An 18,048-nucleotide genomic window follows, 5' to 3' on the forward strand; every position below is an offset into this window, starting at 1 on the left:
TTGCCGATATAATGTGCTTTGTGTGCTATGAAAAGAACAATAGCGGCAAAAGAGATTGACTCAATACAAAAAAGAGAAGGAAGAAGAGCCAGAGCCAGTTCGCACTCGACAGTTTGATGTAGTAGTTACACATTATCTATGCGGTAACGTTGGGCTGTTAGCTACATTACGTTTGCGAATTTAGAAGCAACTACGGATAAAACTGGTTAGCTAGAACAGCCATTACCGCATTCATATTATTATTTATCCTTTAAAAACTAGGTCAGAATTCTTTCTCTGCTGTACTTGACCATTTTTGTAAGACACTGAAAGATGATAGTTGATTTAATTTATAGAATTATTCATCCAAGCGACACGCGGCCAATGACGCCATTTTATAAATAACGTTCGATGCATGCTGTTTTGTTATCAAAAAAAAAGAACAATTGATTGCATTGTCCGGCTTATTGGTATCATCAGTATTGTGTTGCTGTCCGGATAGAGCAGTCGATAAATTGTTTTATTCTCCAAATTTTTAAAAAAGATATTTAATTATTCGTTTAATTTTTTTCTAGAATACCTCTAACTTTATCTTTCGCAATGGAACCGTACAAGAAAGGCACACCTTTTAGCCATTGGGTTGAAAGACTGGAGTTTTTATTTGTAGCGAATAAAATTTCCGAAAGCGACAGGAGAGCATACTTCATTGCAGTGTGTGGACCGTATATATACGCAAAGCTGAAGCTTCTGTTCCCGGTCAGTAATTTGACGGATATACCGTTAGAGACGATGATTGAGAAGTTGAAAATGAGAATCGACAGAACGGCCACGGACGTACCAAATACCCGCGAGACGAATGCAGATGTATTCCAGCTACTGAAGCTTCAAACAAAGCTATGCACTTGCGGTCTTTTCAAAGATACAACATTCCATGATCGTCTAATAACCGGTTTGAACGAGGCTGATAAAGTATTAGAAACGGCCAAAAAAATCACACGGGACTGGGGAACAGCGAACACCAGTTCTGGAACTTTAACGCAGAAAACCTTGCCATTGGATGAGGTCACCAAGTTAATTAAGCTTGGAGAGCCTGTCGAAACAGCTATGGCAAGTTTTTTGGCAGTCCACAATGCCCGCAATCAGCAAGTTTGTAAACAACATGTTAAGTTACCGGTAAAAAGCAGACTTGGTTTCCAGCCGTATGACAAAAACCACGTCGGTCAGAAAAATGTAAATGTTTTTCAACCAACGACAGAACTCGCAGGAAAGCGAACTGAATCTCAAAGAAAGAAAGAACTCAGAATTTGTTTCTTCTGTGGAATGGCAGGTCATGTTGTGCGGTGTTGTTTCAAACTTAAAAACTTGAGAAGAAACGCAATTGCACAGATGAAACAGAAAGTCTTGGATTCCCAAACCCAGACTGAAACAATAGATTACAAAGCTATGGAGACAGATAGCGATTCCGATGAAGGTAATAAAATAATTTGTAATGGAATTAAATAACAAAAGAATAACTATTAACCTGTCACAGCTGGAAATTGGAAACGGTCCAATAAGTAATCACAGAAGTTAGTTTGAAAATACTGAGACACACACAGATTTGTTGGATTTCCGAGAGAGTTTCCTACGGACGTCGCAGCATAATTATTTGAATTTTAATTGGGATCTTTTTATAATTAATAAAAAAAAAACAAAACTAATAAAAATAGCGTTACTAGCAGCAAATAAAATCCATGCATACATACGACCTTGTAACTTGTCAACACTGCCGGCCGGTTCCAGTTCAGAATCGATCATTGTTAGCTTTATTTTATTCTTATGTATTTATATTACTTTCAATGAATCACAATTAACGATCTTATCTTAGGTTTCTGTTACTCATTCTTCGATTTATGATTTAATGTTAAGATTCCTTTACCATCGGTATGTAATGTCAAATGTGCGGTTCTGCCACGTGGTCTGTGTCTTATAGGATAACAGTTGCTCTGCGATAAACATAACACCATTGTATTGTGCAACCAACAAATCAGGAATCGGACTGTGAAAACCTTTCGTTTCGAGTCGTTTGTCCGTTCGGCGATTGTTTGCTTTGTCTGAAACTCACCCTCCGTGCTCTTTCACCGAATCCCAGAACAGCTAAGAAGACAGCTCGGGTTTGCGTTGTTTACATTGACCTTGCTTGGTTTTGTTTTTGATTATGTCGTACACGTTTGTCCGTTGTTATATGTTATGTTCAGTATTCACTTTCGGGTTTAAAGTTTTATATTCTTTAATACTACGTATTGTCCTTTAGGATATTTTCAATTTATGTTAATATTGTATAATTGCTACTTCCCTTTTCATTCGTTTGCCAGTGATTAGATGTATGTTTACTTGATCCTGTTTTTGTTTTAAACTTTACACAATTCGATTTGCACATAGGAAAATTAAAAGAACTAAAACCGATTGATAAGCTTAACTAATAACAGAATATTGCATATAATAGTATGATATACTTTCTGTCCCGGCTGCCTAGTTTTACGGCAATTGTTATTTCTCATATTTTTTTTTTGGCTTTTGATTGGGGTTGTACTCTGTTCGCTAGTTGCATCTGATACAACTGAAATAGGTACAAAAACATAACAAGTATCAAAGGAAACATTAACTGTAAACTTTTCATTCCAATGCATGGATTTTCCGGTGTAATAAGTGTGCATCCAAGCGGAATCATTCCTCTGTGGGATCAGTTTTGCTCCCGAATCGACTTGTTCCTTACTTGCTATTACAACTAATGGTATTAAAAGACTTATTTTGTGTTTGTGTGTACGCGGTTCCTAAAATAAATGTTGATTTTTCTGTGACATTAACTTGTTTGTTTGCCGTTTTCTAAATTACGTTTTAGCTTGAAATCGAATATAACAATTATGTAATGATTTGCCCTTTGTTTACTGGCTGATTGAATTGTAACCTTTTCAAATCATACTTTATTTTTTTTTCAATCGTTGCTGAATCCATATGAAAGTTAACAATGCATGTGACGGGAATTCTGTTTACGTTCTTCGTTTCAATTCGTATCATAATTACTCGAATTGCAAAAATTGAAAAACAATAGCGATTTTTTACTAGGATTGATCTTAAACAGTGGCACGTAGTAGATAAGAAAAAATGACAAACAGTAAACAGGAACAGTAAGGTTGGTATTAAATTTTGTTTGATTTGAGAAAAGGAAAACAACATTCAAACAGACAGGTTGGAATTACACTTTCACGATGACTTTTGATTTCTCATACAACTAGTAATGTAAGGTAAATATTTCATTCATTTATACGATGTGATCTGCTGTGTATAGACTCTAGACTTCGGTGTTCATATGCATGATTAGTTTGGTTCAAACATTGTATATAGATGAAGTTCTTAATCTCTCGAAACATCTAATAACTATGGTAATTATTCTTTCTCACAAGTATTGCGAAAGGCTTGTTTATTAACGCTAATAGTAATGAAGAATGATAATGGAATTTTTGATGGATGTTCATTTGTTTGATTGATGGAAACATACATACAATTTTATCTCCCAGATACTTTCAATCTGCAGTCCGTAGTAACGATAGGGTAAATAATTTTCATAATGGCATTTTTAATCATAATTGATTCGTAAACAATGGAGCGTGATTTTTCATTGTATACGTACTGCCGTTATTTTGTTTGTTTGTATCTGCTCGCTTAAATAATATCTTGCAACTTCAGAATTAAAAACCGATAGAATGAAATTTGTTAGTAAACCCTATCTATATTTTTAAAACGAATGTTATACGTCTCTACACCTTATACCCTACACTCGACGGAGCCTTATATTCGAAAGAAATAGAATAACTGATACAAGTGAAAAAAGGGATTTCTTTTCAGGCAAAATAATTAAACCAAACATTGACAAGTAACTTAAACACAACTAACGTCTAGCCACTGACTGCTGTTTTAGTTTATTCAACAAAATCATAAAAATTATATACACTGTTCGTAATACTTGTTTAAACTACTCCTATCGAACCTATCTATATCAATGCGCACTAACACAAAAAAAACTTTCTGCAAGGAAGCATCGGCAAAACTAAATCCGTTGCTGGATTGGACAGATCCCATGCAAACAGTTCCTGGGGTCTGTACATATATCATTGTGACATAACCGATGATAGAACAGATCCTGGTACGTGACTGTCAAACATATTGTTCATTGCTAGTCCTAACAGTCGATAAAAGTGCATCAAGTGTTCCGCCATCACGAGGGAAGCTCTTGCTAATCGAGTGCGAGTGGAACACATAAAACAGTCACCATAAAATATCTGCTAATAATAAGACAACATAAAATCGTTTCGACGCCTTCTGTGGCAAACTTTTACAGCATCATTCCTACAACTATACTCACTTTAATGTTTTACTTCAATATGAATAAAATCTGTTCCTAGAATCAAACAAATAAGCTTCGCTAGAACTATTCAATGTCATCCAGTATTCGTACCACTAGAGCTGCAGTTTTGGGTAGTGTCTGCTAGAAATTAGAAGTCGCATATGCGTGAGTTTTCTTCTCTACAGATTTTCTTGCTTAGGCGTTCAAACTAACGTAGCAAACTGAACCGTCGATTTTCCTGCAGCGTACAATAACATCTTCGACGAGGGATTGATGTGCTTTATCATCTCACCGCACGGACAAACATAATAGTGTCTAAATAGTATGTTACAATCTGACTGAACGACAATAAATCTTATGTAAATACTTTCTTAGTTGCGATACGTTGCTTTGTTATACCTAATAAAATCTTTCGCTTCATTCCTGTTTCGGCAATTATTAGTCAGCGTGCTGCTGTTAGTAGATAGTAGAGTTCTAAACCAAAGGAAAGGAAAACTATACAAATTAGCGTCCTAAGTAAGGATAATGCTCTCTTCTGTTTATTCGTTTACACGTTCATCCAATGATGCTACTGATAACCATTTTGCTTGATCTATTTAGCCGTCTTTTTGTATTCTACAGAACACAATTTTGAAACGAAAGCGACTGATTCCATCCATCATGGGTCTGGCAATACTTCTGCTCTTGGCCATCGACGTTATCAACGGTAATAGTAATAGTAGTGCAGCTAGTAGATCTGGCTTGTTGCAGTTAATAGTAGCTCAGCAGCGGTAATTAATAGTGTACCAGATGGGATGCGGGACAAGGGTGGGAGGCAATTACAATTACAGTATTTTTACGCGTAGATTAAAATAAACCCGTACGACACGCGTCTAAGGTAATGGAACGGTGACTTGCACGTACGACTGCGGAAAGTAGCCGGTTCTGCCGTTTACACTGCCCTCGAACCAGTTTTCATCCACGCGCTGGATGAGCGTGATGACGTCGTTTTCCTGGAAGAAGATAGAAGAGAGAATATTAACAATTTGCATACACAATTACTTTTGCTATGAAAAACCCGTTAAAATGAGTATAGTTTGGCGAACTCACCTTGAAACCCAGCTCGCCTGGATTCTCGGGCTCGAAGTCGTACAGCGCCGTACAGCACGGTTGCGTAGGCTTAGCTGCTGGCATCGGAGTTCTCGCAGGCGAACGCATCGGTGATGGCAAAGGTGATGCTGGAGAAAAAATCATTTAAAATTTTGCATTAATTTTATGATTCGTCAACTATGCGGCGGAATCGTTTACTGTTTCTAGACTATGCTTTCTATAAACCGCATTTACGTTTCAACTAGGTACGCAACTATTTAAACAAGGTTCCTATATAATTGGTTCACAAAATATTGAAAAAAAACTGACTAATCAAAAAAAAATCAAACACTACTGCATTTCAGGAAACTCAAACAACCACTGATAAACAATACAAAGAAATGAAGTGAAGCTCGACAAACTAATGTGAACATGCTAACCTGAACAAGTGGGTTTCACAAAAAATGTTATTTTAATAATTGCGAAATTGCGACTGGAATTATTATGAAAATGAATCTTATACTACGCACGGTAATGATGAACAAATTAAGGTCAACGAAAAGATATTGGTTACATGACTACTGGAACTATCAAGTAAGTGGACCTGATGCTATGAATATTTGTGATGAATGAATCCGAAAAAAAATCAAACGACTCAAACAATAACCATGCAGTGTCATTGATTGAAATTGCAGACAGAACACACAGTTGTTGGATAGAATAAAGTCAAGTACAAACATGTTTGTGTCACGGAAATTTAGTTACAAAAGTTGAACATAACGAAGCTCACAAAATAAATACAACATAAACAAAGGTCATTGTTAGAATGTCATCTAACCGAACTGAAAGTATGCACAAAGACTAATAATAAACACTTTAAAACCTAGTGTTTCACAGAAACTTATTTAGTAAATTCTCTTCAAACCGAATGGAAATGAGTATAGAGAAATGAGTGGACAATTTTGATTACCATTGGTGGAACGCGCCTGCGCTTGACCGTTACCCAAAAGTTCCAGATGTGTCGGTTTATTGACCGGTGAATTGAGACGTGATGATGAACCGCCTAGGCGAGAGAAGGGTAAGGTAATATGAAACGGAAGAATAGCAGTAGTAGCAGTGGTAGTAGTAATAGAGCGAGTATAGCGCTGTTTTCAGGCTGACGCCTTCTAAACGGAAGATTGAAATAGATTCGAACAGTTCATTTTCAGAAGTAAAAAGTGTGAACGAATGTTGTTTGTAATTTCGAACACATATTTAGTAACAATTAGAAAATTTTTGAAAACATTGTATACATTAAGCACACTCATCGTAAAAAAATACTACTCTCTTTACTGAGAATATGAACGATGACAGGTTGTCAGTAGTCAGAGCAACGCTGAACAACTGACAACGAGATGATAAGGAATGAAAAATCATGACAAAAAATCATTGAAAAACTAAACGAAAATCATTGGTAAAACAACTGATTACATTTTATGGAATAGAGAATAACTATTTTTAGAGTAATGACACACAGTATGTAGCTCAAATCATTAAATTCCCATCACCATATGTAGTGCACACAAATGCTATGAGACCAGATTGTTATACCTTCGTTCCGAAATCTACCAGGCGCAGTAAGAATGATAAAGTTTATAAATTTGTTAGTTAGCATACTCTAGACTACAACCTCCTATTTATCAAAGCAACAGTTTAGTATCCTTGTTATAAGTAGAATGTCAAACGACGTTTCCTCTATATATGCGGTTTGATTGTTTGACTTTTTTGTATTTCTAAGAAAATTCTTCTAAAGTCTTATTTTGCTATATCAGTTTATCTAAAATCCCCGTCACCGATTCATACACTGAACAAACACAAACCAAACCTGCGACAGACTGACTTTACGAGAGTGTCGTATAGGAATGGCCGATTGTTTCAACGTCTTTCGTAATGCTCACTCGTCTCCTAACTGGAAACATTGGACAGCAGTACGTAAGACGCAGACATAGAATAAAGGAAAATGTAACATAAATCACCTGACCAGGGATCATTGAAGTTGTTGTTAGCGAATTTTGTACCGGTCTTGCTAGTGGTAGTAGTAGAGCTAGAAGTACTTTTATACACACTGTTACTGCCAAAAGAATTAAGTTTGCCATGGTTATTGTTCGCGGCAGCCCTGGTGGCAGTCGCGGTGGGTGGAGAAACGACTGACGCCTGGCTGGGCTGATCCCACGCGTTCAACCAGCTGTCTACGGTAGACGTGGAGGATACATGCTGTGCACTGACCGTTCCGTACGAAGGCGGGCGCATAAACGAATTTGCGTTGTCATTTCCATTGTCACCACCACCGCCACTGCCACCAGTGCTACCTCCACCCCGACTTGCGCCCCCACCAGCGCTCCGAACCGATAGGGACGAAAGGCTTTGCTGGGAGCCGTACAGCTTGTTTCGGTTAAAATTACTAGTATTGTTGTTGTTGTGGCTGCCTTTGTGGTTCTGGTAGTGGCTGTGGTTGTTGTTGACTTGATTGGTGGACAAATTTTGTTGGGAACTATACATGTGATGATGGGAATTTTTTACTCTATTGGGATTAAGGAAATGTGGCCCACCGTTCATTCCATCTTGGGAGCCAAGTGTTTCGATGTTCAAGTCGGCAAGCGTTTTTGGAACGAACTCCGTTTTTGGGCGATTGGCGGCTTCCTCTCGTCTGAAAAAGATGAAGGATAAGGCAATTAGATTATTTTGATACTTAGTAACCATCCGAAGGATGGTTGATTATTACAAACAACAATGCAAAAAATTCAGATTTTTGAACCCGTAAACAGCCCAAAAAAGACGTAGATCTATGTGAAAAAATCAGAAAAATTGTAATACAATGAAAATTCAAAATCGGAACAGGAGACGAAACCATGACCAATTTCAAATACGTATCACTCAGTTCGTATTCAACGTTCTATTGAAAATGGTCAAACATTGTTGAAACGCAGATTTCGGCCAATCAGAGCTGAGATTCATGCATGCACGCATGCGATTCAGTAATGCTTTTCCTACCACGGTCGACAGAATATTATACCTAATTAGCCAGAAATGTACCTTTTAATCTATAAAAGAGTCTGTTCCGGCTCAAACAAATCATTTTACTAGTGGACGCTGCGACGGACGGTCACATCTTAGCAGCAGGGGCAGCAGACTTTCCGTTCCAGTCAATGTTGGCAAGCACTTGAGGGGGGGTATATAAGAGTCTGCCTAGGGCTCAAACATCGTTTTACTAGCGGACGGTGCGACGGGCGGTTACATGTTCGCGGCAGCAGACTCGGAAGCACATATAAGAATCTATTTTTGACTGAAACAAATCATTTTACTAGTGGACGATCACATCTCGTTCCTGTCAGTGTCGGTGAGCACTTGAGGGGCTTTATAAGAATCTACTTTCGAGATGATACCCAGAGACCGGAAATCAGCTTCAAATTCAAAATGGTGACTACTGGTGTCTGGAAACAGTCTGAAATGACCAAATACTACCACCAATATTGACCTTTTTTCCCAAATCGGGATGATACACAAAGGTCAAAAATCGAACCCAGAAATCCAAAGTGCCAACTTTTGGTTTTTGAAAAACAGCCAATATGAGTATTTTCAGTACCGGGATGATATTAAGAGGCTGTGAATCGGCCCCTGATGCCATATCGAATCTTTCCAGGGGCCCAAATTTTTCCGAAGTGTTATTTCATTAGTGTTGGATGAGTTAGTTAATGACATAAACATATTGCTCCCTAAACCATCACAGCTGAAGAATCCTGAAACCGTTCCACTCCTCTCTTATCGGATGAAATGTCACGGAAACATGCTCTAGATACACCATTATTCTGCTTATTCAAAACAACCTCCAAAGTAAATAACTGTGTTGTGGGCAGCCAGGTCTTCAGTGGTAATCGAGAATATTTCGGCAATATTTTTGCGAGATAATCCGTGAATCTTTTGTTAATTGGAAGCTCTGTATCCAAGGTTCTTTATGATGATTTTGTGCATAAGACCTGTACTGCCTATAATCGCATATCAGTCCCATATGAATTTTCATCGTTTTTGAGTTAAATATCGGATTCCATCTATTTCTTGCTCTACTATCGATTAAGGAAACAAAAAAGTATGTTTTATTTGAAAAAAGTCAGAAAAAAATGTGAGGTCAAATTGTCCCATCTTGAAAATAATCACATATCAGTCCCACCAAATGTTTTTCCTGAGTATGGCCATATTTTTTTCTACAATACTTATAATAAATACTTGGAGCTGTTTTTCAAGCTTTTTACTGTTAAAAAATCATCAAATAATCAATAATTGCAAGGTTATTTCAAATAAATTCCACACAAAAGATTATTTTAAGTAGACACTGAAACTGCAACTTTTTCTGAAAATTCGTTCCCGAATGGTTATTGGTTTCGTCAATCAGAGGGATGATAGCCTTGAGCAATGCTGCTTTCTGCAAGGGGTTAATTTCCTGTGGATGATCTACTTACTTCAAATAATTATTCAAGTTGAAATTGTCAGAACTCAGAAGTTTTCAGTTTCTTAGCTAAAAACAGCTTGTACCTCTTTTCATCGCCGTCGTCTTCCGTCAAGTCACTGTTGTAATGAAATTGGAAACTTCCCTTTCTTAATACCACATATCCACACTAGGCCCCCGCTCAACAGTATCGACTTGAATTTATGTTTTTAAAGCTGAGCACTGCGCGAAATAGAGACACGAAAAAGTGATTCCGTTGCATGACAACACTTGGCCTCATACTGCCAAAGATATAAAAACTTGCATAAAGGGTGGACACGAAACTATTACAACACGTTAAATTGGCTGTAACTTTTTCCCTGTACGAAGGAAACTACCCAAATGTCGAACTTTTTTTCTTCAGACTGTATTGTTTACATGCTGTGAATTCGACAGATGTGTGTTTTGTTGCCGCCAATATGGAAGCAATTCAAGTGGAAGGGCAAGAAAAAATTTTGTACATATACATGGTAAATCCGGAGCTTTCGCATCTTGCTTTGGGAAAAATTGTTATTCGATCGTCTCAAGAGTCCTTAAAGGTTCAAGTACAAGTTGACGTTAAAACACAAGAGTGGAGCCGGAAGAAAACTGGAATCAACAGGTAGAAAAACGGAAGGGCAGGTCACGAAAATTTATACCTTTCATCCCAATACTTCACTACATGATGTGGCCAAAGGACTTGGAGTTTCGAAATCGTACGTTCAGAAGAGCAAGGTTAAAAGTAAATTACACACGTAAAAGTTCCAAAAGTTAATAAATCTTGATAAAAAACCATCAGACAACTGCCAAAAGACAGCATATAAAAAGCCCACCATTTTGCTAAGATCTGGCCTCTCATTACAATTCGAAAACTGTGTTAGAATAGTATGAGGCGAATTCGGTCAAGTCAGTTCCTGAAGACATGAATCTGCCAAACTGCCCGGAGCTTTGGCCTTTCCAAATGTATTCTGCTATGATGAAACAGGAACTCAGAAAGACCAAAGAGAGTATGAAAAATGCAAGTGACATACTCAAGAAATAGAAGAAAAATGATAAAGAGGAACCGGATACAACTGTACAGACTCTTATGGTCAGCGTGAAGCGAGAGTGTCGAGCGTTTTATCAAGGAACCTCCAAAAATTGATCCAACTAAGGTTTATTAATGTATAAAACTATTCTCTGAATTTGAATTATATGCGATGAATACGCGATGTTTGACACCATGTTTTTTGTGTTGCAATAATTTCTTGTCCACCCTTTAGAAACGCTCAAAAGGGAAGTCTTACTTCACCCGCCATTTTCCCCAGATATTGTGACGTCCTATCATTACTTGTTCCCTTTGATAGCACATGGTCTGGCCGATCAGCAATTTTCCAGAACATCCAAAAATGGCTCAACTCGTGGAAAGCTTCAAAAAACTAAAAACAACAGGGTGAACTTACAGGGGATAGTCAAAATAAGTAGGATAGGCAAAATTTTGATGAAATTTGAAATGCTATAGCTTTGCTAAACGTTATTCGATTTTAATAATTCGAACACCATTGAAATCTATTTTGATCTTTTGGAGTTTATTATTGCCTCAATTTATTCCTGTATGTTGATCCTGGAATATAAGCACTTTCAAAGAAGTAAAAGACCTTTTTCAAGGGATCGCAAAGACGTGGCTTCGAAAGTTTGCAGAGCAGGCAGTTCGGTGTCAAATAACTTAAACATGAGTTTGTGCTTAGGCCTCTCCATGCCTTTCCTCCATGCTAAACTACGTTACACATTATGGCGTTACCCATTATGATGTTACCCATTATGAAGCTTCTCTCTGGAGCAATTTAAAGTGTGGCAATGGCTCGAGGAGTTTGTGAATTATTTTGTACAGATAAATCACAACCTAATTCCGTTACTTAGTTCACTTCTTAAAACAACCAAGTTTAACACACTGCCAAAACGTGCATCTGTGATGGGAATAAGTGCTAGTGAGAAATATTAGTCTGAACTCACAGCAATGTGGTGCGCAATTAGTGCTATTCATTTTTACCCTATTCATCACTTATAAAAAGTCTCGATTAAAATTTGCTTAACTGTTACTTTTGTCTCATACTGCTAGTGCGTTGTGTAAACTAAGACTCGAACCTCGAATAGTTTCCTCAAGTTTTGCAGAAGTTCTTAAGGGCTCTATTTCGTGTATCGGTTCGTCTATGGTTTCCTGAATAGCGCTAATGAAAGCATTCTTAACTTGACGTCTATCTATAGGTATATCTCTTACTTCAAGTGACCAGACTTGTGAACGGTTAACACTTTCATTTGATTTCGCTTCTTTTCGCTCGTAAACGTAGAACAACCGTCGCCTCTCACACAAAGAACAGGATTGTTAATCGACACTCGCGCATCAAAGCGATGCACACTGTCATTCGTTTTGCGATGTTATTTTGGCCTATCTCTGTCTACTTCGTTCTATCTATGTTGAGAAATATTATTAGATCAATGATATGAGTAGTTTCCAAAATCTCCGCACACAACGTAATTCTCATTTCTAGAAAAAAATGTTAAAATACGTTTGAGGAAAAAAACGTGGTGGGGTGTACTCGTTTGACATATTTGTTCAAGAATGTATTTAGCCAGCAAGCCTTGCTACCGTCAGAGGAAAAAGAAGACGGTTATCACAGTGAAAAGTGATTCTACTGTGACCATTTACAAGCCTGCAAGTGACACCTACATCTTTTAATGCTTCTTGTTATATTTGCCTCAAATAGTCGAATATTTAGTTTGTTCAGCCTTATATGGTCCATCTTGTTTATTAACTTCTGTTGATTCATTTGTTCACGTTTATATCACATATGAAAACCACGAATTGTTTTTCCTGTATGGACAGGAATTGTTGATCTATCGTGAGATGTGCCCGGGTGTCCGTTGTATTCCGCACTTTTATTATTAGCAATTCCGCTATTGACAAGTGCGGCATGCTTTTTTTTAATTCGTGCTTGTGTGTAATGCTTTTTACCCTTGTTTTTACACGCTCACTGCTCTACTATACCGAACTTCATTCATCTTGCCGAACATGGCCACTCGAAATTCCCAGTAATGTTTTGTTAAGCGGCTTTTTAACTAGTTTTAATTATAATAGGGACTTGCTTCTGTCTTATACCTCCTGCTAAATATCACCACTTATAAATAAATTCCCTGGATAAGTTTCGTTGTTCGTCCTTCTGGCCAGTTTTATTTACAAGAGGGACTTTTTTTGTTAAGAGGAAGTCACAACAAGGTATTATAGAATTCAGAGGAACCATAAGAGGACCATAAGAGTGGTTGGGAAGCCTGAGAATCACCCATGCTTTATTCCTTTTTGACATCAAATGGCCTGATTGTACTAAGGTTCGAACTCACGACCATCCGGTTGGCAATGCGGACTATGTAACCTTGCGCTACGAAGCTCCCCAAATCATGAAACTGAACAAAGCTGTTTTCAAATGGTTTTTCTTTTTTTCTGTTATACATTTTTTTGTTCCTTCCTAATGCCGTCAAATGTAAAAATTATATTATTTGTTTGTATTTGTTATAATCAAATATATTAAGTGTGCAACTACAGGGGATAGTCAAAATAAGTAGGATAGGCAAAATTTTGATGAAATTTGAAATGCTATAGCTTTGCTAAACGTTATTCGATTTTAATAATTCGAACACCATTGAACTGGAAAACTTTTGAAGTTTCATTCTCTGACCCCAGATCTGGCCTAGGTCACCGGATATAGGAAATATTCCTGAGTTCCGGTAGGCATGTCAAACCTGCTAATTTCTGGATGGATTTCGTAATCGGTTACCTGATAAAAATGCCCATTTGCATCATTGGCATAGATGACAAAATCATTTCTGAAGCGAATGGTTCATCAAGATCCGAAATCGGCCAAGAACTCATCGAGAAATGGCTATTTTTCATCCGGAAGTCCTCAGAGGAACCTTTAGTAGGGGACATTTACGTTTTTGCACCAAATATAGCGTGTTACACCTCTATCTTCAGGATTTTTTATCAGGAATCTTTTAAAAGACATATATCTGAATATTGGCTGCATTGGCCACTTCCGGAACGACCTGGAGGCCCCGAAGGAACCCGTAGTGGGAGAATTCACATTTCTGCATCAAAATATAGCATGCGACACCTCTATCTTCAGGATTTTTCATCAGGAATCATCCAAAAGACATATTTTTTTAAATACAGATTACGTTGGCCACTCCCGGAACGATCCAGATTCCCCGGAGGAACCCGGAATTGGGACATTTACATTTTTGCATCAAATAAAGCGTGCGACACTTCTACCTTTAAGACTTTTCATCAGGAACCATCAAGAAGACATATTTTTGAATACAGATTACGTTGGCCACTACCGGGATGATCCGGATACCCCGTAGGAACCCGGAAATGGGGACATTTACATTATTGCATCAAATAAAGCGTGCGACACTTCTATCTTCAGGATTTTCCATCAGGAATCTTACAAAAAAAATATTTCCTAATATAGGCTGCATTGGCCACTTCCGGAACAACCTGGATGCCCCGAAGGAACCCGTAGTGGGAGAATTTACATTTCTGCCCCAAAATATAGCATGCGACACCTCTATCTTCAGGATTTTTCATCAGGAATCATCCAAAAGACATATTTTTTAAATACAGATTACGTTGGCCACTCTCGGAACGATCTAGATGCCCCGGAGGAACCCGGGATGGGGACATTTACATTTCTGCATTAAATAAAGCGTGCGACAGCTATATCTTCAGGATTTTTCATCAGGAATCATCAAAAAGACATATTTTTGAATTCAGACTGCATTGGTCACTACCGGCACAACCTAAATACCCCGGAAAAACCATGATGAAAAATCTTGAAAAATCTTGCAGCTCTATGCGCACGCTTTATTTGATGCAGAAATGTAAATGTCCCCATTCCGGGTTCCTCCGGGCTTCCGGATCTTCCTTCGGGGCATTCAGGTTGTTCCGGAAGTGGCCAATGCAGCCTATATTAGGAAATATTTTTTTTGTAAGATTCCTGATGGAAAATCCTGAAGATAGAAGTGTCGCACGCTTTATTTGATGCAATAATGTAAATGTCCCCATTTCCGGGTTCCTACGGGGTATCCGGATCATCCCGGTAGTGGCCAACGTAATCTGTATTCAAAAATATGTCTTCTTGATGGTTCCTGATGAAAAGTTTTAAAGGTAGAAGTGTCGCACGCTTTATTTGATGCAAAAATGTAAATGTCCCAATTCCGGGTTCCTCCGGGGAATCTGGATCGTTCCGGGAGTGGCCAACGTAATCTGTATTTAAAAAAATATGTCTTTTGGATGATTCCTGATGAAAAATCCTGAAGATAGAGGTGTCGCATGCTATATTTTGATGCAGAAATGTGAATTCTCCCACTACGGGTTCCTTCGGGGCCTCCAGGTCGTTCCGGAAGTGGCCAATGCAGCCAATATTCAGATATATGTCTTTTAAAAGATTCCTGATAAAAAATCCTGAAGATAGAGGTGTAACACGCTATATTTGGTGCAAAAACGTAAATGTCCCCTACTAAAGGTTCCTCTGAGGACTTCCGGATGAAAAATAGCCATTTCTCGATGAGTTCTTGGCCGATTTCGGATCTTGTTGAACCATTCGCTTCAGAAATGATTTTGTCATCTATGCCAATGATGCAAATGGGCATTTTTATCAGGTAACCGATTACCAAATCCATCCAAAAATTAGCAGGTTTGACATGCCTACCGGAACTCAGGAATATTTCCTATATCCGGTGACCTAGGCCAGATCTGGGGTCAGAGAATGAAACTTCAAAAGTTTACCAGTTCAATGGTGTTCGAATTATTAAAATCGAATAACGTTTAGCAAAGCTATAGCATTTCAAATTTCATCAAAATTTTGCCTATCCTACTTATTTTGACTATCCCCTGTAGTTGCACACTTAATATATTTGATTATAACAAATACAAACAAATAATATAATTTTTACATTTGACGGCATTAGGAAGGAACAAAAAAATGTATAACAGAAAAAAAGAAAAACCATTTGAAAACAGCTTTGTTCAGTTTCATGATTTGGGGAGCTTCGTAGCGCAAGGTTGCATAGTCCGCATTGCCAACCGGATGGTCGTGAGTTCGAACCTTAGTACAATCAGGCTATTTGATGTCAAAAAGGAATAAAGCATGGGTGATTCTCAGGCTCCCCAACCACTCTTATGGTCCTCTTATGGTTCCTCTGAATTCTATAATACCTTGTTGTGACTTCCTCTTAACAAAAAAAGTCCCTCTTGTAAATAAAACTGGCCAGAAGGACGAACAACGAAACTTATCCAGGGAATTTATTTATAAGTGGTGATATTTAGCAGGAGGTATAAGACAGAAGCAAGTCCCTATTATAATTAAAACTAGTTAAAAAGCCGCTTAACAAAACATTACTGGGAATTTCGAGTGGCCATGTTCGGCAAGAAGAATGAAGTTCGGTATAGTAGAGCAGTGAGCGTGTAAAAACAAGGGTAAAAAGCATTACACACAAGCACGAATTAAAAAAAAGCATGCCGCACTTGTCAATAGCGGAATTGCTAATAATAAAAGTGCGGAATACAACGGACACCCGGGCACATCTCACGATAGATCAACAATTCCTGTCCATACAGGAAAAACAATTCGTGGTTTTCATATGTGATATAAACGTGAACAAATGAATCAACAGAAGTTAATAAACAAGATGGACCATATAAGGCTGAACAAACTAAATATTCGACTATTTGAGGCAAATATAACAAGAAGCATTAAAAGATGTAGGTGTCACTTGCAGGCTTGTAAATGGTCACAGTAGAATCACTTTTCACTGTGATAACCGTCTCCTTTTTCCTCTGACGGTAGCAAGGCTTGCTGGCTAAATACATTCTTGAACAAATATGTCAAACGAGTACACCCCACCACGTTTTTTTCCTCAAACGTATTTTAACATTTTTTTCTAGAAATGAGAATTACGTTGTGTGCGGAGATTTTGGAAATTACTCATATCATTGATCTAATAATATTTCTCAACATAGATAGAACGAAGTAGACAGAAATAGGCCAAAATAACATCGCAAAACGAATGACAGTGTGCATCGCTTTGATGCGCGAGTGTCGATTAACAATCCTGTTCTTTGTGTGAGAGGCGACGGTTGTTCTACGTTTACGAGCGAAAAGAAGCGAAATCAAATGAAAGTGTTAACCGTTCACAAGTCTGGTCACTTGAAGTAAGAGATATACCTATAGATAGACGTCAAGTTAAGAATGCTTTCATTAGCGCTATTCAGGAAACCATAGACGAACCGATACACGAAATAGAGCCCTTAAGAACTTCTGCAAAACTTGAGGAAACTATTCGAGGTTCGAGTCTTAGTTTACACAACGCACTAGCAGTATGAGACAAAAGTAACAGTTAAGCAAATTTTAATCGAGACTTTTTATAAGTGATGAATAGGGTAAAAATGAATAACACTAATTGCGCACCACATTGCTGTGAGTTCAGACTAATATTTCTCACTAGCACTTATTCCCACAACAGATGCACGTTTTGGCAGTGTGTTAAACTTGGTTGTTTTAAGAAGTGAACTAAGTAACGGAATTAGGTTGTGATTTATCTGTACAAAATAATTCACAAACTCCTCGAGCCATTGCCACACTTTAAATTGCTCCAGAGAGAAGCTTCATAATGGGTAACATCATAATGGGTAACGCCATAATGTGTAACGTAGTTTAGCATGGAGGAAAGGCATGGAGAGGCCTAAGCACAAACTCATGTTTAAGTTATTTGACACCGAACTGCCTGCTCTGCAAACTTTCGAAGCCACGTCTTTGCGATCCCTTGAAAAAGGTCTTCTACTTCTTTGAAAGTGCTTATATTCCAGGATCAACATACAGGAATGAATTGAGGCATTAATAAACTCCAAAAGATCAAAATAGACTTACCATCCAAGTGGCCATCAACCCAAACCACTCGACCGTCATCATCGACTAACACTCTCTTCCAACTCAAACCCACATGTGATTCGGAAACAAAAATATTCACGAACGGCATGTAAGCCTCGGGCAGCAACGCCGGTCGTTCGGATAGAGTAGTTAACCAC

The 18,048-nt window shown here is 38.0% G+C and overlaps 2 protein-coding genes across 10 annotated transcripts in view; one reads left to right on the top strand and one right to left on the bottom strand.

Moving 5' to 3' along the window:
- Window positions 1-254: 254 nt before the first annotated feature.
- LOC129726026 (uncharacterized) lies at window positions 255-2,709 on the top strand. 3 transcript variants are annotated; one of them, XM_055682584.1, is made up of 3 exons: window positions 255-297; window positions 555-1,450; window positions 1,511-2,709. In XM_055682584.1, the coding sequence occupies exons 2-3, from the start codon at window positions 580-582 to the stop codon at window positions 1,537-1,539; spliced, it is 900 nt and encodes a 299-aa protein (XP_055538559.1). In that variant the 5' UTR covers window positions 255-297; window positions 555-579; the 3' UTR covers window positions 1,540-2,709. The 3 variants fall into 3 exon arrangements, with proteins under 3 accessions (XP_055538559.1, XP_055538561.1, XP_055538558.1); XM_055682586.1 differs by lacking the exon at window positions 255-297 and adding an exon at window positions 322-449; XM_055682583.1 differs by lacking the exon at window positions 255-297 and having other exon boundaries at window positions 470-1,450.
- LOC129726024 (endophilin-A) overlaps window positions 1,756-18,048 on the bottom strand; it is an 80,352-nt gene continuing 64,059 nt past the window's right edge. For 5 of the 7 annotated variants that reach the window (XM_055682577.1, XM_055682578.1, XM_055682580.1 and 2 more), the window contains 4 exons: window positions 8,020-8,117; window positions 6,402-6,494; window positions 5,453-5,580; window positions 1,756-5,355 (listed from right to left, as the gene is read on the bottom strand). In XM_055682577.1, coding sequence (XP_055538552.1) covers window positions 5,236-5,355; window positions 5,453-5,580; window positions 6,402-6,494; window positions 8,020-8,117 — 439 coding nt within the window. In that variant the 3' untranslated portion in view covers window positions 1,756-5,235. The remainder of the gene's footprint in view (window positions 5,356-5,452; window positions 5,581-6,401; window positions 6,495-8,019; window positions 8,118-18,048) is intronic. The other 2 variants (XM_055682582.1, XM_055682581.1) reach the window with 1 other exon arrangement.

Source organism: Wyeomyia smithii, chromosome 2 (assembly GCF_029784165.1).
Source record: "Wyeomyia smithii strain HCP4-BCI-WySm-NY-G18 chromosome 2, ASM2978416v1, whole genome shotgun sequence".
In the NCBI taxonomy this organism is placed as follows: Eukaryota; Metazoa; Arthropoda; class Insecta; order Diptera; family Culicidae; genus Wyeomyia; species Wyeomyia smithii.